Source organism: Phoxinus phoxinus (genome assembly GCF_949152265.1).
Source record: "Phoxinus phoxinus genome assembly, chromosome: 17".
NCBI lineage: Eukaryota > Metazoa > Chordata > Actinopteri > Cypriniformes > Leuciscidae > Phoxinus > Phoxinus phoxinus.
In genome coordinates this window covers 31,757,529-31,769,667 of record NC_136892.1, presented here as the reverse complement: position 1 = coordinate 31,769,667, position 12,139 = coordinate 31,757,529, and the positions used below count along the sequence as shown (strand labels likewise).

At 38.6% G+C, this 12,139-nt stretch overlaps 1 protein-coding gene across 2 annotated transcripts; it reads right to left on the bottom strand.

The window, feature by feature from the left end:
* Positions 1-684: 684 nt before the first annotated feature.
* On the bottom strand, positions 685-11,779 carry LOC306984776 (uncharacterized protein). Of its 2 annotated transcripts, XM_079586468.1 has the most exons (4): positions 11,562-11,766; positions 10,693-10,812; positions 1,808-1,927; positions 685-1,647 (listed from the first exon to the last, which is right to left on the bottom strand). In XM_079586468.1, the coding sequence occupies exons 2-4, from the start codon at positions 10,748-10,750 to the stop codon at positions 914-916; spliced, it is 912 nt and encodes a 303-aa protein (XP_079442594.1). In that variant the 5' UTR covers positions 10,751-10,812; positions 11,562-11,766; the 3' UTR covers positions 685-913. The 2 variants fall into 2 exon arrangements, 1 of the variants encoding a protein (XP_079442594.1); XR_013794613.1 differs by lacking the exons at positions 685-1,647; positions 1,808-1,927 and adding an exon at positions 7,843-10,530 and having other exon boundaries at positions 11,562-11,779.
* Positions 11,780-12,139: the final 360 nt, after the last annotated feature.

Sequence of the window (12,139 nt, the reverse complement as noted above, 5' to 3'; positions counted from 1 at the left end):
GCTCGTGCATGATAATTGACGTCATCCATAGCAACGAAGACTCACTCTTAGTTTAGGAGTTGTCATTTTTCCTTACTAAGAGTAGGTCTGAAAGGCGTTGTGAATAACTTTTAAGAGAACACTCCTAGCTAAAATCTTTTATTGCGATTTAGGAGTACTCCTAGTGGTAAGATAAAATTCTTTGTGAATACGGCCCCAGGACACAATATATGAAGATTATGAACAAACATACATGATCAAATTTCATGAAAAAAGTTAAACAAAAAAAGAATGTCTTTTAAGTTTAAATGAAAAAAAGATAAATAAATAGAACTAAAAAAATATTTTAAAAAATAATAAAAACATATGTGCACATATTTAAACAAGCATATAATGCAAACCAATGACAGAAATAAGCTCAGTTAGAGGAAAAAACATAATAGATTGTGACTATATTGTATTTCAAAAGAACGTCAATGAAATTAAATGAATGAAAACACAGCAAGTCTGTCCCTCACAGCCTCGCTTTCATACCCGTCACAGCGCTGCTCTGAATAAGATCTATGGACCTTCAGGACAGATTTGATGTATTTACAGCCTAATACAACACTGTAAGGCTGTTTTATGATTATTTACTTTTTAAACAAAAAACATTTTGCAATGTAACTTTGCAAAAGATGAAGACTAGACATTAAACAAAAAACAGAAGAAAAAATTCTCACCAGTTCACCAGAAAAACGTAAGAAATCTTTTAATGCAAAACAAGTGTTTGAAGGTCAGTAAAGTTTAGTAAAGTAGTTCAAATGTTACAGCAAATGTTTTATAGAAAAACTAATTTTACCCTTAGATTTAATCACTCTATTAAAACAATCTGAATGTCAAATTATTTGCAAGTACAATATTTGTAAATCATGGACATGAATGTGAACTTCGCTCATTTAAACGACTTCAGGCAATTATTTTTCTCATGATACCGTAGATTAGACGATTGGGTGAAACTCTTCCCACATGTAGAGCACTGGTGCGGCTTCTCTCCAGTGTGAACTCTCTCATGATCTTTCATGGTTGCTAACTGAGAGAAACTCTTTCCACAGTGTGAACACTTGTACGGTTTCTCTCCAGTGTGAATTCTCTGGTGTGTTTTTAAGTTGCTGGATGTAATAAAGCTCTTCCCACAGTCAGAGCACACATAAGGTCTCACACCAGTATGAATACTCTCATGCACTTTTAAAGTCTGTAGTCGTGTAAAACTCTTTCCACAAAAAGAACAAAAGTGAGGCTTCACAGCAGCGTGAACTTTAATGTGTGATCTTAAGTTTGATGAATAAACAAATGTTTTCTCACACTGATCACAGCTGAACGATCTCACTCCAGAGTGACGGCGCAGATGATCTTTGAGAGCTCTTTTCTGAATGAAACTCTTTCCACACTGAGAGCATGTGAACGGTTTTTCTCCAGTGTGAATCCTCATGTGTCTCTCAAGGCCTGATTTTCGTGTGCAAGTCTTTCCACACTCAGAGCAGGTGAAAGATCCTTCTCCAGTTTTTTTAGCTCGTTTTTGTGTGAAACACTTTTTAGTCTGTTGAATGATTGTGTTCCCATCTTCATTTTTGAAATGCTGAGTTTTTTTAAACTGATGTTGTATGTCTTCATTCACTTCCATTGGGTCTAAAATCAACATATCAAATTTTCAATATTAAAATAAAGGAGAAATGAAAACAATAAATATACTAGGTGAGTCACAATTAAGCAAATATTTTATTCTTTTTTCAGTTTTCATCTTAATGTTCCTCATCAGTCATTAAAGAGAATGAAGGAAAACACCAACCTATTTGTTCCTCTGTATCTTCATCTTTTATTCTGCAGGGTTCTTCCTTAATCTCCATCTTTACAATAGTATGTCCGTAGTTTCTCCTGGAGTAATTCCTCCTGCTTGCTTCTTCTTCTCCTGTGGGAAGATGGGAATATTCCCAGCATTTAAACTCTCATGAACGGCTGTGGGAGCTTCACTGACTGAAGGAGTGAATTGTGGTCGTTGTTGCTCATTTAGCAGATGATCATCACACTTACAATCACTCGCAATTATGCACAGTTTTAGTGAATTAAAGGTTGATGTGGGAATGTGTTTAAAATAGAGACAAAAGAATAGTTTGTCATTCAGATGAGATGCACTATAGTCATTTCTGCCACTAAAACTGTTGCATAAATTACAGCAGAACATTTAGAAAATGTTGTAAAGTTTAATTTTGGCTCACATAATAGTCTATAATCTGTTTTTGAACTCATGGATAGTTAAGTTGAAACCTTGATGTATTTGGGTCACTATTAATGTTGTTAAACGTAATGTTTGAGGAAATCTGTCTTTTTAAACAATATCAACACTGATATAAGAATGCGCTTTTTATCTTTAAATCAGTTAAGAGACATTCACATGTTAAAAACGAGACGCGGTCAGTGAAGAGGAAAAAACGCAAAAAGCCCAGAGACATGTTTTTAAATGACCGTAGACTATTTTAAATTTGGCGCCGCATTTTTAGAAAGCGAATGAAACATTGTCACTTTATATAAAAACAAGGGTGAAAAAACTATTTGTAGCAACAGTCGAGGTATATCGCTGCTAGCTGTCACAGGCAAGGTCCTGGCAAAAATCATGCTATGTAGGCTGGTGGAAAACCTAACCGAAAGACGTATTGAAGCAACTAAAGAAAACCGAGAAGAAATCTGCGTGCTTCAGAAAAAAATAGGAGGCCTTTAGAGAGAAAACAGCTTGTTAAAAGAAGCATGTGCAGAGCAAACCCGATATAAAAGAAGGTGGAATCTGAGGATGATTGGGTCTCCCTGAAAATTATGGTGAGGACACGAGAGAAGTTGTCATCGGGATACTGACAAGAGTTGTTCCAATGTCTGTGGAGCGGCTGCGAGACATCGTAGACACACCGTTCACCGGCTGGGAAGGAAAGGCGACGCCGAATTATCATTATCATTATCATTCAGTTCGGGATGAGAACGGTGCGGGATGATGTTTGGAAGAAGTCGAAGGATGCGAGTATGTGTAGAGAAATGCACATACGTTTCAAAGAAGACTTCTCGAAAGAAGACCGGGAGGCGTGTGCAAAGCTGTGGCACTGGTCCAAGAAGCCAGAAAGACGGGTAAAAGGGCATTCTTAAAGGAAGGATACGCTCTGATCGACAACCGGAGAGTGGACCCAAACTGAACACTTGTTTTGCTATCATTTGAATGGCTGTCAGAAATTCAGCCTGCACTCACGTTTGACTGAGAAATTTATTTTTTTATTGTTTGGTTGACAAAAACGCTCCGATATGTAAGTATCAACACTACCCGCACTTTGTTTGTTAATGCATCACTGAACATCCGGGGTTAAATAACCCGATGTTATGATCGGAGCATGGTCAATGATTTGATGAGTCCAAATTATTATTATTTTTTTGCACGCCAGCATATGGCAGATACTGAATGTTTACCTGTTTAAATGTTTTAAAGCTGGTCATAATTTGATATTTTTTTGTTATGGTACTAACAATAGCTTTATGGCTGACAAAATTAAGAAAAACACAAAGTAGATTCCATATTTAAATAGACCTTTGTTACAATAGCTATTCAGTTTGTAGTTTTCCTTTACTCCCTCTAGTGTATAGAGGATTCGTTACACTAAACATGTAGATTTAGGAATGACTCATTCCTGCGCATCGTTTACACTCTTTTGTGCATTGTTTATAGGTTATACTTATCACCTAAATGTTGTCCTTTATTTCTTTAAATACTAGGGGGTTGAAAGATAATGTAAAACGTAAGGCTATTTTTTCTTTTCTGTAAGGAGCAAAGCGCTAATTGTGTTTTTTTTCCGCAAGAAACCCATTCAACTGAGGCTGACACAAAATTTTGGAAATTGCAATGGGGAGACTCAGTCTTATTCAGTCATGGAACGTCACACTCGGCAGGAGTTATGATTTTGTTAAGTAGATTTCCTGGGAAAATTATTGACCATAAAAGTGACCCTACCGGCTATTGGATAATGGTCGCAACAGAAATGAATAGACCAACGCTACTTTTGCGTCATCGAAGGGTGATGCCCCTTTTTGGGGGAAGACAAACGGATTCCCCTGAGAACAGAACTCGCTCTAAGTTTCTTGATAGCACAAATGGCACAAACATACACACTCTCTTTGCCGGCCGAGGACCGTGAGTGGTATTTAAAGAAGCTACTGGATATGGGGATACAGAGGAGTCCCTTTGAAAGGGTCGAAAACTGGATTAATGACCCCACGCAGTGGCCAAATATGGACTATTCAAACATCTAACGTTACCACTATCTTGTGGAATCACCAAGTAAGTAGCCTATATTTTTGTCTTCAACACACTCACAGTATGACAAACTAGACGTTGAGGCCATGTCTAGAGTCGTCGGTGGTTTACTTGGATCACATTTCACTTGATTTAAGCTATTGACATAGTTTAGTTGTCGACTAACGTTAGCTATACTAGTTAGAAAGTTGGTATGGTAACGAAATTAAAGCCAGTAACTAGCAAGTACACTACTTCATGTTAAATACAGATAGTTTGGGGGGTTGAATAAGTGACAAGCAGAAACCAGCCAAGTCCACTTTAGTCCTAGCCTGCCACTACTTCAACAGTAAAATCAGTTAACAGCCAAGGTAGCGTGCCTAGTGAGAGCTAATCACATAGCTGCTACCAGCTTCGTCTTTCTAACTAGTAACTTATAGCTAGTTGACAACAAAACTATGTCAATGTCAATAGCTTAAATCAAGTGAAACATGATCCAAGTAAACCACCGACTCCTCTTGACATGGCCTCATCGTCTAGTTTGTCATACTGTGAGTGTGTTAATGACAAAAAAATAGGCTACTTACTCTTTAAATACCGCTCACGGTCCTCGGCCGGCAAAGAGAGTGTGTATGTTTGTGCCATTTTTGCTATCAAGAAACTTTGCAGATCTAGAGCGAGTTCTGTTCTCAGGCGAATCCGTTTGTCTTCCCCAAAAAAGGGGCGTTACCCTTCGATGACACAAAAGTAGCGTTGGTCAATCAATCAATCAATCAAATTTTATTTTTATAGTGCCTTACAACAGCCAAAAGGTGCACAAGGCGCTTTCCAGTAAAAGCATCAATAGACAACAGAAAAAAGGGAAGAAACAAAACAAAACAAAACAAAACAAATATTAGCCAGAGTCGGAGGTTACGTGTTAAAAGCTTGTCTGAACAGATGTGTTTTTAACTGCGATTTAAAAACACTCAACATGGTGATGCTTCGTAGAAGTGTTGGTAAAGCGTTCCACAGATTAGGGCCCTGGACAGCAAATGACCGGCCTCCAAACTTTTTATATTTAAATTTTGGAATGACCAGAGAGATGTGTTCAGATGAGCGGAGAGTTCTGGGTGGATAATAGACCGTTACTAAATCGGCGAGGTAGACCGGGGCCAGACCATTGATGGCCTTGAACAGGAACAGCAGGACCTTATACTCCACCCTAAACCGTATTGGGAGCCAGTGGAGCGAGCGGAGGACGGGGGTGATGTGCGAGCGTTTGGAGGTGTTGGTAAGGGGACGTGCTGCCGCGCTTTGAACCAGTTGAAGCCGATTAAGAAGTGATTGATTAAGTCCAGTGTAGTGGGCATTACAGTAGTCTATCCTCGAGCTGATAAAGGCATGAATGACTTTTTCAAGGTCAGCTCGGGACAAGAATGGTTTGACCTTACTGAGAAGCCTTAGCTGGTAAAAGCTCGCCTTAACAACTGCACTAATCTGTTTGTCGTACAGCAAATTTTTGTCAAAAATAACACACAAGTTACGCACAGAGGTGCAAACTGAGGTGTAAGAGGACCAAAACTGAAAGAACTATTGGGTGAGTCAGGGCTGAACAGGATGTACTCCGTCTTTCCTTCATTCAAATGAAGAAAATTCTGGGAAAGCCACTGCTTAATGTCCTTAAGGCAGTTATAAAGGGGGTCCAGCGCAGAACGATTGTTCAGAATCACAGGAAGGTAGATCTGGAGGTCGTCTGCATAGAAATTAAAATGAACGTTATGATTGGAGAGGAGTTGTCCAAGTGGCAGCATATAGAGAGAGAACAGAACAGGACCGAGAATGGATCCTTGAGGCACACCGGATGACAGAGGGGCAGATGAGGAGGAAAAGTCGTCAAGCATTACTGAAAAAGTTCTGTTAGTGAGATATGAGGAGAACCACTTGAGCACTGCGCCCTGCAAACCAACAAAATGTTGAAGACGGGAGATGAGGATGGAATGATCCACGGTGTCAAATGCAGCGGTAAGGTCCAGTAGTACCAAAACCACAGAGCTTTTACTATCCAGAGCTCCAAGGATGTCATCATGGACCCTTAGTAGCGCTGATTCAGTGCTATGTCTGGACCTGAAACCGGACTGAAATGTATCACTAATGACGTGCAGTTGTAGGTGAGACTGAAGCTGGGAGAAAACAAGCTTCTCCATCAACTTAGACAGAAGTGACAGATGAGATATTGGTCGAAAATCGGACAGTATGGTGGGATCTAGGTTGGATTTTTTGAGCAGCGGTCTAACAATAGCGTGTTTGAGAGCAGTGGGAACAGACCCCAAACTAAGACAGCTGTTTATGAAGGTGACAAGAAAAGGACCTACGATGTCAATAGCCTCTTTCAAAATCCTGGCAGGAACAGCGTCTAGAGGACAGGTGGTAGGCTTCAGCTCATGGACAGCTTTTTTGAGGTCCTCCAGAGTAACTGCATCAAAGTTCTCCAGCACGCATTGCGTCGCTCGGGAGGAAAAGACAACAGCAGGAGCTTGTGTGATAGTTACAGATGAAACCTTGTCCAAAAAGTGTTGTTTGAATGCATTGCATGTATTTTCTGATACATCATTCAAAACAACAGACACCGGATTAATGACAGAATTAATAGTGCTAAACAGGATTCCAGGGCGGTGGCTATTGCTATTGATGAGATTAGAAAGGTACTGTCCTTTAGCTTCCTTCACTGCTCTCTGATAGGTGGCAAGACTGTCTCTAAACATCTCCAGTGACACCTGCAGCCTATCCTTCTTCCATTTTCGCTCAGCCTGTCTACACTGGCGCCTGAGGGCCCAAGTTGAATCATTGAGCCAGGGGTCCGATGGACCTTTGGTGGTCTTTACCTTGTAGGGCGCAACAGAGTCCATAATCTGGGAGCAGATGGTGTGGAAGGAGGAGAGGAGAAGGTCTATGGTTTAAACTACATTTTATTATGTGTGTATGGTTTTAACAAAAGAGCACAGAACAAAAATCTCTTCTCATCTTAGGTAAGTGCTTAGAAGAATGGAAAATGCTTTTTTCAACGGATAGAGTAATAATTGGGGGAGATTTTAACACTCCTGATCTATGGTTAGACCGCCTACCATTAAAGAGACACTGCCACACATTTGATGAAACAATAGTTGAATTGATCACAAAGGCCAATCTAATAGATTATCGGAGAATGAAAAACCCAACCAGAAAACAATTTACCTGGTTTAACTCATCTAATAATGGCCAGTGCTCAAGATTTAAGGATTATTGGTTAATCTCAGACAATCTAGTTAATGAGGTAAATAGATGTGAAATCTCAGCATCTCCCCTAACTGATCATTGTGTCATATTTTTGACACTTTCTCAAATGCAAGTAGTAAATATAAGATAAAGTGAGAAGTAATAGTAAATAATTTAGACAGCAAACAAAATAGTAATGAATAGTATAATTATATAATAATACAAATATTGATAATAGCATAGTTTATGTATAATACTATAATAATAGCAATAGAATAAGAAATGTCAATTAGAGAATATAGACAATAAAAAATAATAAGTTAAATAGACTATGAATAGTACAATAATTTAATAACATAACTATAATAGATTGATAATCGCAAGTGGTATAATATTACAATCATAAGAACAGCAAATACAATGTAATAGCAATTGCAGAATAATACAATATGAAACATTATAATATTGATCATTAAATGGACATTTAACAAAAAGAGATTTGTCTCATTTTATCTTATGTAGGCCTACATACAATGAAGAGAATATATAGGCCGATAATAATTTATATATTTTAAAATATTCCTACATAGGCTATATAAAATTAAATGACACAACCCTGTCTAATAAATTTCATTTTTATTGATTAATAATAGCCATTATAACAGTATATAACAGTATAAACATGGAAGTACTTTATAGGTACACTATAATTACTGAAAGTTACACTGTAAAATCGCTTTAATTACGCAGTACTTTCCGGGCTGTAATCTAAAGCGTTACCAAAAGATTTACTTGAATGATGTCAAAACACTCTTTGTCCAGTATCTTCACGAAATCTTATCAAAACTTTCCACAAATCCGCGGGAGACCGTCTTCTGGCAGCGAGAGAAAATAAGCGGAAACACAATTTGCTTGAGCCTGACTAACTGTGTAAAAGGTCCGTGTTACATTTAACCCCGCGTTAGTGTGCCCCACGCTCAGTGTTGGGGTAGTTACTCAAAAAAAGTAACTAGTTACTAGTTACTAGTTACTTCTGTAAATTGTAATGAGATTACTTTACTAGTTACTGCATTTGAAAAGTAACTTCACTACTTATTACTTTACTTTCCCGTTTCTTAATTTACCGTGTAGATACATGGACAAACATCATAGCCCTATCATCATTTAGCCTGCATGTCCGCATAGTGTTTATAAATGTAGCCGATAAAAATGGCATGTAAAACCATATAAAATAACAATATCCCTGTCTGCACAAAGAAATATGCCTCACTGTAAAATCTACAAACAACAGGATTATGTCCGTGGTGGTAGACACATGATCAGGGCTGGACAGAGATAAACATTATATTTTATTTTGACGGAAACTGCAAAACTGAAACTTTCTTCTCCATCTGTATTTTGACCATAGACCGTATATAAGAGATTTTGACAGATACACTGACACTGCACGCTCGCTTAAACAAAGGGGGAGGCATTTAAAGATGTGATTGGGCCAGTCCAGTGTCAATCAAGAAAATAACCAATGGGCCAATCTACGTGTTTCATGGGCCGGTCTGTCAGAAAAAAAACTAACGCTAACTTTTTTTAACCAATGCATTTACACCGGCACTTACCCAGCGCCGCCAATTAAGCAAAACAAAACGAATGGGCCGCCGATGTACGAGTTTTATGAGCCGTTAAGACAAACGAACAAAAAAGTTTTAGATGCATCGGATCGGCCCAAAAAGCCGTGAATCTCCCGGTAGTCCCGATGGCCAGTACTTGCCTGCCAGGGCATAGAGTGAATTTCTGGCAAATATTTGTGTCCTTTCGAGCAATAAACTGAAAGTAATGTGAATATCGCCACTGGCCGAAACTCGCGTCTCCGTCTACATCTCTATTCCTCTCTGTCATTCGCACCAGCAGCTACGTCACTCAAATCGATCTCTATGGCAACGGTGCCCAGGCAAGCACACACACACAGGCGTGCACGCACCACTTCGACAGATCAGAGCTTTACACACATGAAAACACGGCTTGGGTAACGCAGGAAAGCGCGTTCCTATAGTCTAGTAAAGTAGTATAGTTACTGATATTTTTAGTGTAATGCGTTACTTTACTTCGTTACCCAAAAAAGTAATATCGTTACTGTAATCCGTTATTTTGTAACTCGTTACCCCCAACACTGCCCACGCTCCCCTATTAAAACAATCAAGTACGATATTTGTAAATCATGGACGTGAATGTGAACTTTGCTCATTTAGACGACTTCGGGCAATTCTTTTTCTCATGATACCGTAAACTAGATGATTGGATGAATCTCTTCCCACATGAAGAGCACTGGTGCGGTTTCTCTCCAGTGTGAACTCTCTCATGATTTTTCAGGTTTCTTAAACGAGTACATCTCTTTCCGCAGTATGAACACTTGTACGGTTTCTCTCCAGTGTGAATTCTCTGGTGTGTTTTTAAGCGGCTGGATAAAATAAAGCTCTTCCCACAGTCAGAGCACACATAAGGTCTCACACCAGTATGAATACTCTCATGAACTTTTAAAGTCTGCAGTCGTGTAAAACTCTTTCCACAAAAAGAGCAAAAGTGAGGCTTCACACCAGTATGGACGTTAAGGTGTTGTCTTAAGTATGATTTCACAACAAATGTTTTCTCACACTGATCACAGCTGAATGATCTCACTACAGAGTGACAGCGCAGATGATCATTGAGTTTACTTTTACAACTGAAACTCTTTCCACACTGAGAGCATGTGAACGGTTTTTCTCCAGTGTGAATCCTCATGTGTACTTTAAGGTTTCCTTTCTGCTTGTAACTGTTTCCACACTCAGTGCAGGTGAAAGATCCTCTGACTCCAGATTTTCGAGCTAGTTTTTGTGTTAAACGAGTCTCTGAAATTACTGCGTTTCCATCTTCATTTTTTAAAAGAGTTTTTTGTAACAGAGGGTTGTCTTCATTTTGATATGTCAGTTTTCCATCTTCATTTGTGAAATTATGGTGTTTGTCTTCATTCACTTCCATCGAGTCTAAAAATCAACATAGCAAATTTTAAAAATTCAAGTAAAAAATTAGAAATGAGAGCATTAAAATATACTAGGCGAGTCACAATTAAAACATTTAGTCATTTTTTCAGTTTTCATCTAAATGTTCCTCATCAGTCATTAAAGAGAATGAAGGAAAACACCAACCTATTTGTTCCTCTGTATCTTCATCTTTTATTCTGCAGGATTCTTCCTTAATCTCCATCTTTACAATAGTATGTCCGTAGTTTCTCCTGGAGTAATTCCTCCTGCTTGCTTCTTCTTCTCCTGTGGGAAGATGGGAATATTCCCAGCATTTAAACTCTCATGAACGGCTGTGGGAGCTTCACTGACTGAAGGATTGAATTGTGGTCGTTGTTGCTCATTTAGCAGATGATCATCACACTTACAATCACTCTAGATTATCCACAGTTTAAGTGAATTAAAGGTTGATGTGGGAATGTGCGCAAAATAGAGACAAAATAATAGTTTGTCATTCAGATGAGATGTACATAAAACTAGTTATTTCTGCCACTAAAACTGTTGCATAAATTACAGCAGCACATTTAGAAAATGTTGTAAAGTTTAATTTTGGCTCACATAATAGTCTATAATCTGTTTTTGAACTCATGGATAGTTCAGTTGAAACCTTGCTGTCTTTGGCTCACTATTAATGTTGTTAAACGTAATGTTTGAGGAAATCTGTCTGCTTACACAATAACAACACTGATATAAGAATGCGCTGTTTATCTTTCAATCAGTTAAGAGACATTCACATGTTAAAAACGAGACTCGGTCAGTGAAGAGGAAAAACTGCAAGGTCCAGAGACATGTTGTTGTTTTTAAGTTGAACAGACTATTTTAAGTTTGGCGCCGCAGTTTTAGAAAGCGAATTAAACTTCATGTCCGAGACGCTGCAAAGCTGCTTATTTTATTTACAGTGAGAATAAGATTGAGTCTCATATCATGTAGAGATGTTGTAACGCTTTACACAGAGGGCTTGCCTAAAGGGTTGTACAGTGTAAACAAACACTCACGTATCTGATATTCCACAGTGGATATCAGCGTCGTCGATCCCACACACACACACGGGGCAGTTTGCAAAACACTCCAGTATCAACTGCGTTACTGAACAGAAATAAAACCGGGGAAAAGCAACAGAAATACAAAACAGGCTTTACACACATACATGCGATGATCACAGCTCGCGCTCCTCATACCGACTGGCCACTCATGAGTGAGAGAGTGAGAGAGTGCGTTCCGCCTTAAAGGAGCAGTACCTAATTCTACTTAAAGGGATAGTTCACTTTTAAATTAAATTTTTGGTATGTTTTAGCTTACCTGAAGTGCATCCAAGATGTAGGTGTCTTTGTCTCCGCAGTAGTTTCAATTTTGATATTTTTAGGTCAAACCGTTCTTGTCTGTCAGTCATATAATGCAGGTCTATAGGTACTGTATCCAAAAGCATGCAGAGAAAAGTCCAAATTAAACATTCCCCATCGTAAGTGCACATTGATGGCCTAAGACACGAAACAAGCAGTTTGTGTGATAAAACGTACAGTATTTATATTGTTTTTATCTCTTTTCCACAACGACGTCCAAGTGATCTGTTTAC